Source organism: Pantherophis guttatus, chromosome 17 (assembly GCF_059756535.1).
Source record: "Pantherophis guttatus breed Tessera chromosome 17, ASM5975653v1, whole genome shotgun sequence".
Classification (NCBI taxonomy): Eukaryota; Metazoa; Chordata; class Lepidosauria; order Squamata; family Colubridae; genus Pantherophis; species Pantherophis guttatus.
In genome coordinates, this window is record NC_142079.1 from 13,698,568 (window position 1) to 13,715,277 (window position 16,710).

Sequence of the window (16,710 nt, forward strand, 5' to 3'; positions counted from 1 at the left end):
CCCCCTCACTCTGATCCTAAACCTTGAGGCTGTGACCCACACAGGGAAGGGGGGGAGGCGTTTCTCCCTGTGAGTGCAGATCTTCTCCTACACCCCCCATTTTGGGGGTCTCTTTATTTGGGAGAGGAAGGCTATTCAGGTAGAGCTGCAACTTTTGGGGGAATCCAGGAGTTGGGGCTGCTTTGGGAGGGCTCTCTTCCTCTTTGGGGAGCAGGAAACCCAAAGCAAGCTGTGCATTTTTAATTTAGGATTTTGTTTTATGAGAAAGAAATAAGAGGGAGGCAGGGAGGAGGAAAGGAAGGAAGGATGAAGATAGATGTGGGAAGAGGGAGGAAGGAAGGAAGGAAGGAAAGAAAGAAAGAAAGAGGAATAAGGGAAGGATAGAAGGACGGAGGGAAGGAAAGGAAAAAGAATGAATGGTAGAAAGTAGAGGGAGGGAGGAATAGGGGAGGGAGGGAAGGAAGGAAAGAAAAAATAGAGGGAAGGAAGGAAAGAAGGAAAGAAAGACCAGAGGGAGGGAGGAATAGGGGAGGGAAGGAAGGAAGGAGAGGGAGGAATAGGGGAGAGAGGGAGGAATAGGGGAGAGAGGGAGGGAAGGAAGGAAAAAGAATGAATGGGAGGAAGGAATAGGGGAAGGAAGGAAGGAGAAAAAGAATAGAAGGAAGGAAAGAAAGACTAGAGGGAGGGAGGAATAGAGGGAAGGAAGGAAGGAGAGAGGGAGGAATAGGGGAGGGAGGGAAGGAAGGAAAAGAAAAAAGGAATAGAGGGAGGAAGGAGGGAAGGAAGAAAGGAAAACATTCCTTGTATGTTAAGCATAATCATTGCTTGTTTACTAATAGGTATCATAAGCTAACATAATATGATCAGTAGATAATATTATAAAATATCACAAAACCTTTACAGAGGACTTTTAGCTGCGTAGATGCAGTTGCTATTGGTTTGCACTAGATGGGAGTTTTTTTAATTCTTTCTTTTCCTATTTCTGCCCTCCACCCTTCTCCCCCCCCCACATTAGACGCCACTGCTAGACGATCCGGTCTTCATCCACCCCAATTCCGTCCTGTTTAAGCAGCTTAGAAGAAGAGAAGGAGGAAGGATGAAGATAGATGCAGGAAGAAAGAAGGAAGGAAGGAAGGAGCTTGGGATCAGCACGTGCCCGGTTTAACTGGCCTGTTTCAGAAAGCAGCGCCCGAGTCCTTCCTCGTTAGTATAGTGGTAAGTATCCCCGCCTGTCACGCGGGAGACCGGGGTTCGATTCCCCGACGGGGAGGTTCAAATTTTTTTCTTTTCAATAAAATAAATCCCCACCCACCCACCCAAAAAACAAACCCACCCAAACCACCACATGCTTTCTTTTCCGTTCATTCCACTCCAGTAAAGCAGAGTTTTTTCCTCCTTAATTGGATTCTCTGACTTTTGCCTCTTTCCTCATTCATTCATTCATTCATTCACTCACTCACTCATTCCTTTGATACACCTCACCATCTCACGCAGGGGACACGAGGCGGCTTATAATAAAACAGACACAATGTTTAAAAACATTAAACTTATATGAATGAAATGTTTAAACACAATAAACACAATGATTAAACAAGCAAACAAACACCCTAACATGTAACCTTGCCAATAGGATTTCTGCCAGACCCCCCCCCCACCCATCCCTAGCTGGCCAGACTGGGAGGGAGGCTAATCTAAACCCCCCTTTCCCCATTGCTAAAGGCAGAGGGCTTCAGGGTGGGTGGGCCAGGAGGGCAAATGCCCCTACTGAAGAAAAGTGGTGGAGTTAATGCATTGGGTTAGATTGCAATTTGCAAAAAAAAAAAAGGGGGGGGGAGTCGTCTGCCCTCTCTTGAAGGGGAGAACGAAGAGCAAGGATGACATCAGCCGAAATAGCTCAGTTGGGAGAGCGTTAGACTGAAGATCTAAAGGTCCCTGGTTCGATCCCGGGTTTCGGCAGATGCTTTTTCTTTTGGGGTGGGGTGGGAGACGAATGTGTGTTATGTTACAAAATCCCTTCTTTTTATGCGGCACCCTTGAAAAGAAGCAAAAACAAAGGGGGGGGGGGCAGGAGCCCATCCTTCTTTCAGCTGAGTTTGTGTTTGTGTGTTTTGCAAAGCTTGCAAAGCTTGCAAAGTTTGTAGAGATTCTCAGTCATCCAGGTCATGGTTGTCCCCAAAGGTCCTTTATTTTTTTCAGGAGGCAACTGGACTTTCTTGTTTTTTTCCTTTGAAGACGTTTCGCTTCTCATCCAAGAAGCTTCTTCCGCTCTGACTTGGATGGTGGGGAATGGAAGGATTGATATTCCTTGCAGGCAGCTGGTCGTTTGCATCCTTTTAGAGAGTCCTTGAGGCCACTTGCAGATCCTTCTGTGTCCTCAGGGTCACTTGAGTAGTGCAGTCTGCAATGATCAGCGGTCTAGAGATGAACCCTTCCATTCCCCACCACCCTGTCAGAGCTGATGAAGCTTCTTGGATGAGAAGCGAAACATCTTCAAAGAAAAAAAAACAAGAAAGTCCAGTGGCCTCTTGAAAAAGCACCTTTGACCTGGAAGACTGAGAATCTCTATAGACTTTTAGCTTTGCAATTTGGGATGGACACCTTTTCAATGGTGTGGGGAGTAGGAATGGATTTCCAGAGAGAAAAATTGGAGACTACAGGAACCATTTGCACCACTCAGGTGACCCTGAGGACACAGAGAAACCTCCAAGTACTTCAAGGACCCTCTCAAAGGATGCAAATGACCATCTGTCTGCAAGGGGGATAAATCCTTCCATTCCCCACCATCCAAGTCAGAGCAGAAGAAGCTTCTTGGATGAGAAGCGAAACATCTTCAAAAAGAAAGAAGTCAGTCCAGTTGCCTCCTGAAAAAGCACTTTGGGGGTTTACATGGGCTGCTGATGCTGCTTCCCAGGAAGGTTCACCCTGAGTGTCTTCTTGAGTCTCTTTTAATCTTGCAACAAAACAAGATTTCTTGCCTTGGAAACATGGGAAAAGAGGCCTGGTGGCTTAAAGTGATTTAGACATTAACTCTGCATTACCTCCAAGAAGGGTGACTGGAGAGGCTTGGCAGGGCTCCTCCTCGTTAGTATAGTGGTAAGTATCCCCGCCTGTCACGCGGGAGACCGGGGTTCGATTCCCCGACGGGGAGGCCTGAAGTTTTTTTTTTTCTTAACTTAATTTTTATTTTTTTTAAAAGCAAAGGCATTTTTCCTTTGCAAAAAATCCCGGAAGGCTGTTCTTTCTTTCTTTCTTTCTTTCTTTCTTTCTTTCTTTCTTTCTTTCTTTCTTTCTTTCTTTCTTTCTTTCTTTCTTTCCTTCCTTCCTTCCTTCCTTCCTCTCTCTCTGTGTGTGTGTTTGTTTGTTTGTTTGTTTGTTTGCATGGATGAATGAGCAACAGGACCCTCCAAGGAAGATTTAAGCAGAAAATATTGCAATTGCAGGTGGGGGCAACCCCCTTTTGCAGACTCGGTTGATGCAAAAATTCTGGCCTTGCTGGAGAAAGGAAGTTGGGCAGGTTGCAATTTTGCCCAAATGAAGCCACTTTCTCCAAACCCCCATTTTAAGAGGCTTCCATTCCCAGAATTCCCTAGCCAGCAAATGTTGTTCCTCCAGCGGCATGGGGGAATTCTGGGAGTTGAAGTCCATCCCTCTTAAGCAATTGGCCAAGGTTGAGAAAATATCAGAAATCCTGCAATTGGCTTTAACTCTTTATTTTCCTTTCCTTTTTTCCTATCCGTCCATTCCGTCTTAGCCAAGAAATCCACTCCAGGTTTTCGTTCCAGCCGATTCTCTCTTCCATTCAACCGTCTTTAGGATATTCACCGAGCTTCGAACTTTTTATCCTTCCGTTGCTCCATTCCACAGAAGGCGGGGCGGACTCCCTGCGCAACGCCCCTTCTGACTTCCCGCATCCCTATTGGCTAACGGGAGGCCGCGTGCGCGCGAACGAAAAATAATCCCTCCTTTTCTGTTGGCGGAGGGATCCATGTGCGACGCCTATATAAAAGGCCGCCGCGGCTGTGTACGCAGTTAGACCTAGTCGCCTCTTGCTTGTGTGAATTTGTTGCTGTCTGCTAGGGCCCACTCGCGCTCCGCCGTAAGCCTTTATTGTTACTTTTATGTCTTATAGTGCTATTTTTTCTGTACGTTTGTGTTAAATTCGGTCTGAGGGAGGGTTAGCTTTCCTTGAATGAGGCTAATTTTGAAAATTGGGGGGGAGCTTCGTTTCTGAGGGGGACAGAAACCGTGTAGGCGGGATGCGCGGGTTTTCACAGGTTGCCCCTTCGCGGCGGCTTTGGCTGAGGGACGAAAAGGGCTATTTTTAATTAAAACGGAGAGGAGGGAGGGTGGGGGGGAGGCCCCAACGGCTTATTCAGCCGCGACCCAAAATGGCCGCCCCGGAAGCTGGACAGGGAAGGGAGAACCAGCGAGGCTCCGCCCACTCTCTTGTGACGTCTCCATTCTGACGTCGCGCTCGCGTAACTCCGCCCCCCAACAAAAGCATCCACTGCGCACGCGCACTTTCTCTAGCTCTGCTCTTTTGATACTTGGTTCTAGAAGCGAAGTAAGTGGGTAAAGGAGGCCGGGAGGCGGTTGGGGCTGCAGCCCCTCTCCCCATGGACCTTTGGGGCGGGGCAATGCACCTCAGAAAGGCTCCCTTGGGCGTAAAAGCAGGGTGGGAGGAGGGGTTGCGAAGGTCATCTAGTCGTGGCCTCGGCGACCTGCTGGAAAAGCCAGGAGGCCATTTTTGGAAGGCGGAGGTTCCTTTTCCAGGACCTCTTCATGAAAGAACATGTAGCCTCCATAGACTAGACAGCATTCCTGCTGGGTAAATTCATTGGTTTAATGGGTTTGGCGGGGGTGGTCCAGCTCCAGCAGTATGAATCCTGGGGATTGTACAGTAAGAAAAGTAGCGTGGAGGTCCTGTGGTGGAGTTTTCCTTATTTTTAAATCCAGGATCCTCCCAAACCTGGCCACTTTTAAGACTTGTGGGATTCAATTCCCGGAATTCCTCAGCCAGCCAGAAGTTTTACAAGTTGCCAAGTTTGGAGACGCCTGGTTTAGATCAAATCTTAGCAGTTGCACCTTGACATTGAAAAAGGAGCTCTTTAAGCACAATTGAGAGAGTTGCTAACTGGATTGATGTGGTTTCCTGTCCCTGTTTCCCCTCCTTCCCTGTTGCAGAGAAAATGCAGATCTTTGTGAAGACCTTGACCGGGAAAACCATCACCCTAGAGGTGGAGCCCAGTGACACCATCGAGAATGTCAAGGCCAAGATCCAAGACAAGGAAGGCATCCCTCCCGACCAGCAGAGGCTGATCTTTGCTGGGAAGCAATTGGAAGATGGCCGCACTCTCTCAGACTACAACATCCAAAAGGAATCCACCCTCCATCTTGTCCTGCGTCTGAGGGGTGGCATGCAGATCTTTGTCAAGACCTTGACTGGAAAAACCATCACCCTGGAGGTGGAACCCAGTGACACCATTGAAAATGTCAAGGCCAAGATCCAGGACAAAGAAGGCATTCCTCCCGACCAGCAGAGGCTGATCTTTGCTGGCAAACAGCTGGAAGACGGCCGCACCCTCTCTGACTACAACATCCAGAAGGAGTCCACTCTCCACCTGGTCCTCCGTCTGAGGGGTGGCATGCAAATCTTTGTCAAGACCTTGACCGGAAAAACCATAACACTTGAGGTGGAGCCCAGTGACACCATTGAAAACGTCAAGGCCAAGATCCAGGACAAGGAAGGCATTCCTCCCGACCAGCAGAGGCTGATCTTTGCTGGCAAACAGCTGGAAGATGGCCGCACCCTCTCTGACTACAACATCCAGAAGGAGTCCACTCTCCACCTGGTCCTGCGTCTGAGGGGCGGCATGCAGATCTTTGTGAAGACCTTGACCGGAAAAACCATCACCCTGGAAGTGGAACCCAGTGACACCATCGAGAATGTCAAGGCCAAAATCCAAGACAAGGAAGGCATTCCTCCCGATCAGCAGAGGCTGATCTTTGCTGGCAAACAGCTGGAAGATGGCCGCACCCTCTCTGACTACAACATCCAGAAGGAGTCCACTCTCCACCTGGTCCTGCGTCTGAGGGGTGGCATGCAGATCTTTGTCAAGACCTTGACCGGAAAAACCATCACCCTGGAAGTGGAACCCAGTGACACCATCGAGAATGTCAAGGCCAAGATCCAGGACAAGGAAGGCATCCCTCCCGACCAGCAGAGGCTGATCTTTGCTGGGAAGCAATTGGAAGATGGCCGCACTCTCTCAGACTACAACATCCAGAAGGAGTCCACTCTCCACCTGGTCCTGCGTCTGAGGGGCGGCATGCAGATCTTTGTCAAGACCTTGACCGGAAAAACCATCACCCTGGAAGTGGAACCCAGTGACACCATCGAGAATGTCAAGGCCAAGATCCAGGACAAGGAAGGCATTCCTCCCGATCAGCAGAGGCTGATCTTTGCTGGCAAACAGCTGGAAGATGGCCGTACCCTCTCTGACTACAACATCCAGAAGGAGTCCACCCTCCACCTGGTCCTGCGTCTGAGGGGTGGTTTTTAAACTTTCTGCTTGCTTACAACTGTTGAAGTAAACTTCACTGCACTTTGTTTCAATAAAGCTGTTGGGATTCCCAATTGTCTGCGAATTCTTTGAATTGTTGTGTGCAAAGTATTAACAGCGTACAGCCAAGAGGTGGAATGAAAATGCTCATTTAAAAAACGAGGCAAACACTTGAGCGAAGGTGGTTAGATTTAAGATGCTTTGTCAGAGCTTTGCAAAGGATGTTAGTCACTTATGCTAAGCAAGTAAATCATGACTCGGAAATTGCGATTAAATATAAAATAACAAGGCCTGAAGGCCTTTGCTTCAGCCCCAGAGACTTAAGATACTCTACATTATCTAGCATATTGCAGAAAAGGTAGAAGGTGGTAAGACTATCTGGCACTACTGTTAATTTTGAGGGCTTGGGTGACTTAATGCAGTTGAAGGGTAAAGAATCTAGGTTTCCTTTGCATTTGAAAACATCCCAGCCTTCCATTGAATGTAAACTTTTATTGAAACATTCCAGCCTTACACTGAGGGCTTATGCACCAAAGACAAATTCCTTGTGTGCCAATCACACTTGGCCAATAAATCTATTTCCTATAATGGATATCACGAGATGACACGTACTGAGTAACCTGTATGGAGATTACCTAGTCTCATAAACACCTGTGAAACCACCAAGCTCGGAGAGCACCCAGGTTCCCACAGGCCGCCTCCATGAACCACACCCTCGCAGCCCTGATGTGGTTTATTTTGCAATGAAACATCTGAAAGAAACCACCAAGCTCAGCACCGGGAATACGCAGTCCCTGTACATCCCATTCCCTTCTCTAGCACTGATGATGTTCCCTACTTGGGTCACAAAACATTTGCAAGAAAACCCAAGTTCACCGCTGATCTGTCGCAACTAGTTTAAACACATTTGCCAGCGTCCCTGGTGACCTTAACCTAGTCAGTTTTCGGCTGATAGAAGGGGAATTGTGCTGACCGATTCCTTGGAGAGGAGCCCCAATCAATCCCTGCTGGACAGAACCACATCTCCCATGGGTTCAAACCTGCACCGCGCCTGGAAGTGCCAGATGGAGTCGGAAAGGGATGGGGCTTCTCATGGCTGAGCTGTGATGGGACAGTCTGAAAAGGCACTCTGCCCTCTTTTCCTTCATTCCTCCTTCCCTTCCATCCATTTCCAACTCCTTCCTTTCCTTCTCATCCCCAACTCCCTCCTCATTCCCCTTCTTTCCTCCCTGTCCTCTCATTTGCCTGTCTTCCATCCATTCCCAACGCCTTCCTTCTTCCCTTCCATCCCCAACTCCTTTCTTCCTCTCATTCCCAACTCCCTTCTTGCCTTCCATCCCCAATTCCTTCTTTCCTTCCTTCCTCTCATCCGCAACTCCTTCCTTTCCATTCCTTCTTTTTTCCCTCCCCTCTCATTTGCCTGCCTGCCTTCCATCCATTCCCAACCCCTTCCTTCTTTCCTTCTTCATACCCAACTCCTCATTCCTTCTTTCCTCCTTCTCTTCCATCCCCAAATCATTCCTTCTTTCCTTCCTCTCACCTGCAACTCCTTCCTTCCCATTCCTTCTTTCCTCCCTCCCCATTCACCTTCCTTCTTCCCTTCCATCCCCAATTCCTTCCCTTCCTTCCACATTCACCCTCTTTCCTCTTCCCCAGTCTTCCCTCCCTTCCCCCTCATTTGCCTGCTTCCATCCATCCCCAACTCCTTCCTTCTTCCCTTCCTCTCATCCTCAACTCATTCCTTCTATTTCCTTCCTCTCCATTCACCTTCCTCCTTTCTTTCCTTCCTTCCTTCCACATTCACCCTCTTTCCCCAGTCTTCCCTCCCTTCCCTCATTTGCCTGCCTGCCTGCTTCCATCCATCCCCAACTCCTTCTGTCTTCTCTTCCTCTCATCAACTCATTCCTTCTCTTTCCTTCCTCTCCATTCACCTTTCTCCTTTCCTTCCTTCCTTCCACATTCACCCTCTTTCCTCTTCCCCACTCTTTCCTCCCTTCCCTCTCATTTGCCTGCCTGCCTGCTTCCATCCATCCCCAACTCCTTCCCTTCCTCTCATCAACTCATTCCTTCTCTTTCCTTCCTCTCCATTCACCTTCCTCCTTTCTTTCCTTCCTTCCACATTCACCCTCTTTCCTCTTCCCCAGTCTTCCCTCCCTTCCCTCTCATTTGCCTGCCTGCCTGCCTGCCTGCTTCCATCCATCCCCAACTCCTTCCTTCTTCCCTTCCTCTCATCCTCAACTCATTCCTTCCTCTCCATTCACCTTCCTCCTTTCTTTCCTTCCTTCCACATTCACCCTCTTTCCTCTTCCCCACTCTTTCCTCCCTTCCCTCTCATTTGCCTGCCTGCCTGCCTGCCTGCTTCCATCCATCCCCGACTCCTTCCTTCTTCCCTTCCTCTCATCCTCAACTCTTTCCTTCTCTTTCCTTCCTCTCCATTCACCTTCCTCCTTTCCTTCCTTCCTTCCTTCCACATTCACCCTCTTTCCTCTTCCCTCCCTTCCCTGCCAACGCGAGACCCGCTCCCCGCTGCAGCCTCCGAGGTGCCAGGCGAGACGTGGCAGCAGGGCCGGCCGCCCCCTCCCTCCCTCGCTCCGACCCTCTTCCCTCCTGGGTGCAGGCCGGCCCCGGGGGCGACGCCAAGGCGAGTGCGCTCGCCCAGCCCAGCCGGGCGCCTCCCTCGGCTGCCGTTGGCTGGAGCGCCGGGCGGGGAGTGGCGGGGCGGGCAGCGGCGCCCGTCAAGAGCCCCCGCGGCGGGCATGGCACGGAGCGCAGCAGAGGCAGCGGCGGGGCTGGCAGGCCGGCCATGGCGAGGGGCGAGAGCAGCAAGCGCGGCTGCGGGCAGCGCTACGGGACGGCGACCGGGCTGGGCGTACTGGGCTTCTTCTGCCTGGGCTTCGGGCTGGTCCTGCTGCAGACCCTGCCCGGCCTCTTGCGGCAGCAGGTGGCCAAGGTAAGGCGGAGGGTCTCTCCCGCCCCACCAGATAGACTGCCCCGAGGAGGGGAGGCTCTGCCCCGCCTGCAGCCGCGCCCTTGGCAGGCGGCGTCGGAGGGGCAGCGGGGCTTCCTGCCGTTGCGACGGCTAAAACAAACAAACAGCTTTAATGTTGCTGTTTTTTTTAAAAAAATCAACCCAATTGACATTTAAGAGCTGCAAACTTTTTCTTCCCTTCCGGCGCGGTTCGTTCTTTCTCTCTTTCTCTCTCCATGTCTCTCTCTCTTTTTCTTTCTCTGTCTCTCTCTCTTTTTCTTTCTCTCCATCACTCTCGCTCTCTCTCTTTTCTGTCTCTGTCTCTCTTTCTCTCTCTGTCTCTCTCTTTCTCTCTTTCTTTCTTTCTCTACATCTCTCTCTTTTTCTTTCTCTCTCTCTCTCTCTTTTTCTTTCTCTCCATCACTCTCTTTTTTTCTTTCTGTCTCTCTTTCTCTGTGTCTCTTTCTCTGTCTCTCCCTTTTTCTTTTTTTTCTCTCTGTCTCTGTCTCTCTCTTTCTCTCCATCTCTCTCTCTTTTCTGTCTCTGTCTCTCTTTCTCTCTCTGTCTCTCTCTTTCTCTCTCTCTCTTTCTTTCTCTACATCTCTCTCTCTTTTTTTCTTTCCATCTCTCTGTCTCTCTTTTCTCTCTCTCTGTCTCTCTCTCTCTTTCTTTCTCTCCATCTCTCTCCATCTCTCTCTTTTTTCTCTCTCTGTCTCGCTCTGTTTTTTTCTTTCTCTGTCTCTCTGTCTCTTTCTCTGTGTCTTTTTCTTTCTCTGTCTCCCTTTTTCTTTCTCTTTTTCTCTCTCTCTGTCTCTGTGTCTCTCTCTCTTTCTCTGTCTCTTTTTTTCTCTCTCTTTCTCTCTTTGTCTCTCTTTTTCTTTCTCTTTTTCTCTCTATCACTCTCTTTCTCTTTTTCTTTGTTGCTCTTTTTCTTTCTCTGTCTGACTCTTCTTTTTTCTCTCTTTCTCTCCCTCCCTCCCTCCCTCCTTCTCTCTCTCTTTCTTCTTTCACCTGGTCCTTTCCTTTAGGTTCTCTTCTCACTGTTCCTGCTAGCTAGGCTAGGAAGTCTCCTTTGCAATCTGAGTTTGGTTTATCCATGGCTAAATGTTTGTTTTTCTTTGCAAATGTTTGTTTTGCAAAGAAAGATGGGTAAAGCTTCTGCTTTGGCCTGTTCAGTCTCCTCCTTTCTCAAATTCAGTGATTTTGCTTTTTTAAAACAGGTCGGTTCAGAGTCTAGAGGCTTCAAAGAGAGGCAAAACACCCACAAACACCAAATGCTCCCCAAATCTTTTCTCCACTTAGAACTTGCAGTTCTAAGAACTTGCAGTTCTAAGATGGTGAAAATATTATTTTATACAATTATGCCTTTTTAATCACCTATCGGTGATTAAATACCTTTGTTGTGTATTCTTGTGGTTTGGGCATGCCTGAGACAGGTTGCATAACACGAATGAATCAGAATAGAGCTGGGAGGGACCTTGGAGGTCTTCTAGTCCAACCCCCTGCTCAAGCAGGAGACCCTAAAGCATTTCAGTCTCGTCTTAAAAACCTCCAGTGTTGGAGCACCCACAACATCTGGAGGCCAGCTGTTCCGCTGGTTAATTGTTCTCACTGTTAGGAAGTGTCTCCTTAATTCCGGGTTGCTTCTCTCCTTGATTAGTTTCCATCCGTTGTTTCTTGTCTTGCCCGCTTGTGCTTTGGAGAATAATGTCCCCTTCTTTGTGGCAGCCCCTCAAATACTGGAATCCTGCTATCATGTCTCCTTTAGTCCTTCTTCTCTCTAGACTAGCCATACCCGATTATTTTATCATAAGGATTGCAGGTGGACCAAGAAAAGAAACATTTGCGTCGCACCCCGACTTACATCCTTTTTGCCACAGTTGTTCGATTAATTACTGAAGTTGTTAAGTGAATCACATGGTTGTTAAGTGAATCTGTCTTCCCCCGTGGACTTTCGTTGACAGAAGCTGGCTGGGAAGAATTGCAATCGGCCATCCTGGGATGCTGTAACCATTGTAAATCCACGCCAAGCCCCTGAATTTTGATCGTGCGACTGTGGCATGCCGCGATAGTCATAAATGCGAGGACTGGTCGTAAGTCCCCTTTTTCAGTGCCGTTGTATCTTAAGCGGTTGTCAAACAAGCGATCTTAAGTTACAGGACTAGCTTCCCCATCAGAATTATGGTTGAACCCATGGAATTTGCACAAAAGAAATAGCAAAGTTTGTCCAAGTTTTGTTGTTATTTTTTTCCTGGCAGAATCGGAAAGGCGGACTTTGTTTCGCAAACAGATTTCCAAACCGCATCCAGCTCTCTTGAAATCCAATTTTTCCCCTTCTCCCTCCCTGCTTCTTGCCATCCATGTTGGAAATATCTGCACACAATATCTGTGTTTTGTTGTTGTTGTTGTTTTTTGCTGGTGCAACCAAAAATTAAATTCTGACTTCCCAGACAGAGGAAGGAAATCTCGCTCGGGTGTTTTGAGGGTTTTTAAACGAAGAGGATTTATTATTAGTATTTATTTTATTTATTTATTTTTGGTCTCTTCTCTTTGTTGGATTTTGTAGCTTACAGAAGGATTTAACGTGCACCAGATTTAGTCTGCGGCATACGGCAGATTGAATAGAGGACAAATCCATTCATGAGGCTTCTGTGCTTTAATATTTTATTAAGCAAGGCAGTGCAACCTTCCTCTTAAATTTGCAAAACCTGAAGCAGTCCCAATTGGCAACACACAATGGGTAACAAAAGAAAGTTTAATTAGAGCACTTCAGACCCCACCCTTCTCCTCCTTTGTTCCTCTCTAAGTTAGGTGTTGTCTGTGATTCTTAAACCTGGCAGCCATTGAGGTACATACCGCTACCTGCGGTGATTGAATAATTTGCAAATGTGAAAACACATTTCCAAGAAACTGGAACTGTTGGGAATATATCCAGCTTTTTACTTCCTCCTCTGCAGCCTGCAGTTTTAAGGCATTTTGAGAGAGCCATAGTTAGAATAAGAACAGAGTTGGAAGGGATCTTGTAGGTCATCTAGTCCAACCCCCTGCTCAACCCCACCCCCAATGCCATTTCTGACAAGTGGCAGTCCAGTCTCTCCTTGAAACAGGGTGGCTTTGATTTAAATCAAGTCGATTGAAATCACGATTGAAATCGGGATTGAAATCACTCGTAAAAAGGCTTGATTTAAATAATTTTTTTTATAAAAAAAGTTTTTATTTTATAAACAAGCAAACAATACATAATCATTCAATGTATCATCTAAGTACATCTTTTGTGTCTTCTTCTTACTCCTCCAATATTTATCATATCTTAATATTATCATTTCATTTATTATAACATTTCTCCCACATTTCTTACTTCTCTATTAATACACTTATCTATCTTTTTATTTTATTAAAAATTTTACAATTTCAACCCCACACAACCTTCAACCCCCCCTCCCCACACACCCCCGACTTCCCAGAGCAAAAACAGGGTATAACATTTAACAAACCTAAGCTAAAATATGCTAACTTACTAGAAGATTCAAAACTCCCTCACGTTCTTTTAACTCCCCTTTTAAAAGTTATTCATCAACCTTCCTTTTATAAATTCTCTCATCACATTTCACATTTATTACTAAAATCCTTTCCATACCTTCTTTTTCAGCATTACTCCCTAGTAAAATTCTAAATTAAACATTTATCCTCTTTGGTCATTCATCTTCAGAATATAACCTTAGAGATACTGTTAATCCATTGGGTTAAGTTATTTCTAAATCTTAAATTCATTCTTCAAAATATAAGTTTCAAAACTTTCAGGAAGCTATCCATTAAATTTTAAATTAACCATTTGGATACCTCAATAACTTTTAAAAAGCTATCCATTTTTAGTTAAACATTTTTACTTCAATAAGACATTCTTCCAAAGGCTACCCTCAAAAGACTATCCCTTAAATTATATCCAAAGCTAAAGATTTAAATAATTTTTAAAGGGCAACTGTCATCTCTACTCCGCAGCGACTCCTCCTCTGACCCTCTGTTGACTCACCGATAGTCCCAGTCACTTTAATGGGATGACTGGTGTCGCGGCAGTGACACAACAAGGTGAGGGGCGTGGCGGGCAGCAGGTGAGTGGATGCCCTCTAGCAGGCACTGCCATGATGGATCTGGAATGACAGGTGCCCTTTAATATTATATTTATAAGCTGCTTGGAAAGTTTCATTTTCATTTTTACTGCTTGCCCTTCCTCCTCACGCTTAGAGCCTGATGGTACAGGTGCATTTCTCTTCAAACAATCATACAGTTTTTGGTGTGCACAGATTTGCAAAACAATGGGATAAAGGAATATTCCTGAACTTCGTTTTATGATTTAATCTCACAGTTACTGTGAAATTGTGTGAATGCATCAGTGCGGTGCCTGTCATCTCAGCTTGCAGAGCTTGGATTCCCTGAATGAGTTTTGCCAAAAATGTAAATATTGCAGAATATGCAGCCTCGTCCTACATCACTAAGCTCCACTTCATGCTGAATAAAACCAAATTATTAATTGATCTTAAATAGAAAACTATCTTTCGATAGGTTTTTTACTCCAAAAGCATTTTTATTAAAATAAATTTGATTTTAAAAAAAAGAAAAATCTGATTTAAATCAAACAAATCCGATTTAAATTTTTTAAAAGTCAGATTTTTATTTATTTATTTATTTATTTATTTTAAATCGTAGATTTTTATCCACCCTGCCTTGAAAGCTTCCAGCGATGAAGCTCCCACAACGTCTGAAGGCAAGCCATTCCATTGGTTGGTTGCTTAGTTGTTTATTTGTTGGTTAGTTGTTTGGTTAGTTGGTTGGTTATCTGGTTAAGCTTTTTTTTTCTCCCTGTGGTTGGAAAAGTTATTGTTTAACTTTGGACTCTGAGTTTTTAAAGAGCAGTTCAAGGTCTTTATCGCTCTTCTCCTTTGTCAACAAAACTAGACTCAGTTGCACAGACTTTGTCCGGTGCTTATCACATGTGGTTGTTACACATCTGTACAAAGGGCAGGAGGAGGTTGACCTTAGTGGCCACAGGAGCTTAGTGACACGTCCTTCTCTGATATCACCCCTTTCGAGGAAAGCCAGATCATGGAAAAGTCACCACAAGCAGTGGCAGATTAAGGCTCACTGGTGCCCTAAGCACAAAACGTTTTAGTTTAGGTTTTTTTTTAATTAATTTTTAAAATTTGATTTATATGCCGCCCTTCTCCGAAGACTCAGGGCAGCTTACAATGCGTTAAGCAATAGCCTTCATACTTTTGTATATTTTATACAAAGTCAGCTTATTGCCCCCACAAACTGGGTCCTCATTTAACCTACCTTAGAAAGGATGGAAGGCTGAGTCAACCTTGAGCCTGGGAAGATTCGAACCTGCAGAAATTGCAGGCAGCTGTGTTAATAACAGGGTGCATTAAACCACTGTACTACCAAGGCTCCTAGTTTTATCATTTTCTTTTTTACAAATCTTCATTGGGGGTTTTTTTCTTTCTCAACTTTGTGGTGCCCCCTTTGGACCTGGTGCCCTAAGCACATGTTTAGTCTGCTTAATGGTTAATACATCACTGACCACAAGGATTACCTGGAGCTCTTGTTGCAGGTTATAATAACAGAATCTCGAAAGGTGGCCAGAATTTCCCTCTGCTCGCTCAAGAGGACCCAGTTTGTGGGGGCAATAAGCTGACTTTGTATAAATATACAAAAGTATGAAGGCTATTGCTTAACGCATTGTAAGCCGCCCTGAGTCTCCGGAGAAGGGCGGCATATAAATCAAATTAAAAAAAAAAAAAAAAGATGATACCGAAGAAGATCAGTCTTGATTTTCTTCCTCACCCGTCCTTCCTAAGCTGGTGTTTATCTAGCGACGGTTGAAACTTTTTTCTCGAGGTCATCCCCATATTTAATCTTCATTGGGGACTTGATCCTTCGGCCTCCTTTGGTTGAGTTCTGGGGTATTGTCTGGGGGGGATCAGTTCCCTAGGTCAGAGGTCAGCAACCTGCGGCTCTGGAGCCGCATATGGCTCTTTCACCCCCCTGCTGCGGCTCCCTGTCACTCAAAATATGCGTCACAACCGCCAATGTGCGACACCTGCCGGCACACGCTTTATTGAGCTTTTCAACCCCGGTAGGCCAACTGTGGATAAATCCAAGAAAAGAAAAGTTTCAGAAGAAAAGAGAACGTTTAATTCAATTACATATGCTAGTTTTGAAATAGTCAGGCACGGGAAGGGTTTTGTGGCTCCCGGTGTTTTCTTTTCTGTGGGAAACAGGTCCAAATGGCTCTTTGAGTGTTTAAGGTTGCAGACCCCTGCTCTAGGTGATTAGGAAATCGTACTTTTCGGAGTATAAACACATTTTTTCCCCACCTAAAAGAGGGTGGAAATGTTGGTGCAGCTTATACATCAAATACAGCCATTTTTGGCCTCCCAAAGCCCCGTCTCACGCGTCCCGTTTTTGTGAAAAATGGGGTACGCAGAGGCTTTGGAAGGCCTGCAGAGTGCTCCTAGGGGCTGGGGAGGACAAATATGCCCCTGTTTTTGCAAAAAACAGGTGAAAAAACAGGTCCATTTTTGCAAAAAACGGGGCATGCAGAGGCTTTGGGAGGCCTGCAGAGTGTTCCTGGGGGCTGGGGAGGGCAAATTTTTTTCCCCTTGCTTACCTCTTTGAAATCTTGGTGCGTCTTATACACCGGTGCGTCTTATAGTCTGAAAAATACGGTAACTCTTTCCCTACAAAGTAGTTAATTCTGCCATCCTCTCTTTGGCAATGGGGCAATTCCAGAAACTTGGATACTTGGGGCAGAACGGGAAATTTTTTTCCCTTCTCAAAAAAAATGGGTGGGCTTCAGTTTCCCAGCTGTCCCCTTTAATCTGAATTTTCCAGGTGAACGGATTGGGAGTTGGATTCTTATTTGCAAAGAGGAGTTGGAAGCACTGCGAACAGCACAAGATCCAGATTGTCAATCTTGAACTCACGTGATGTAATTTAGAAAGAATTGGTCTAAGCAAAAACAGGAAGCCAGAGTGGAAAAAAAAATGTGGAGCAAATTTGCCAAAACCAAGCAGAATTTGTAAGAAAAAAAATTAAAAATGGGAGGGGTTGAGGAACCCACTCAATTCTGTCAGTTTTCCTGCAGTCTTAATTTTACCAGCTCTTCCAGAGTTTTCTATG

General features: G+C 46.1%; 2 protein-coding genes and 3 non-coding genes across 8 annotated transcripts in view; all 5 read left to right on the top strand.

The window, feature by feature from the left end:
- The first annotated feature begins 1,198 nt into the window (after positions 1-1,198).
- Positions 1,199-1,270, top strand: TRNAD-GUC (transfer RNA aspartic acid (anticodon GUC)). The gene has a single exon. It is a non-coding gene; the product is annotated as a tRNA-Asp (tRNA).
- Positions 1,271-1,883: 613 nt separating this feature from the next.
- TRNAF-GAA (transfer RNA phenylalanine (anticodon GAA)) lies at positions 1,884-1,956 on the top strand. The gene has a single exon. It is a non-coding gene; the product is annotated as a tRNA-Phe (tRNA).
- A 1,120-nt stretch (positions 1,957-3,076) lies between these two features.
- On the top strand, positions 3,077-3,148 carry TRNAD-GUC (transfer RNA aspartic acid (anticodon GUC)). The gene has a single exon. It is a non-coding gene; the product is annotated as a tRNA-Asp (tRNA).
- An 876-nt stretch (positions 3,149-4,024) lies between these two features.
- On the top strand, positions 4,025-6,637 carry UBC (ubiquitin C). The gene is made up of 2 exons (XM_060683758.2): positions 4,025-4,096; positions 5,185-6,637. Exon 2 carries the CDS (start codon positions 5,190-5,192, stop codon positions 6,561-6,563), a length of 1,374 nt encoding a protein of 457 aa, XP_060539741.2. The 5' UTR covers positions 4,025-4,096; positions 5,185-5,189; the 3' UTR covers positions 6,564-6,637.
- A 2,426-nt stretch (positions 6,638-9,063) lies between these two features.
- SCARB1 (scavenger receptor class B member 1) overlaps positions 9,064-16,710 on the top strand; it is a 65,316-nt gene continuing 57,669 nt past the window's right edge. The window contains exon 1 of one of the 4 annotated variants that reach the window (XM_060683730.2): positions 9,064-9,513. In XM_060683730.2, the coding sequence (XP_060539713.2) occupies positions 9,367-9,513 (147 nt within the window). In that variant the 5' untranslated portion in view covers positions 9,064-9,366. The remainder of the gene's footprint in view (positions 9,514-16,710) is intronic. The other 3 variants (XM_060683731.2, XM_060683732.2, XM_060683733.2) reach the window with 3 other exon arrangements.

Excerpts from the sequence above, each read along its gene's own strand:
- UBC (XM_060683758.2), top strand. The coding sequence starts at position 5,190 with ATGCAGATCTTTGTGAAGACCTTGACCGGGAAAACCATCACCCTAGAG.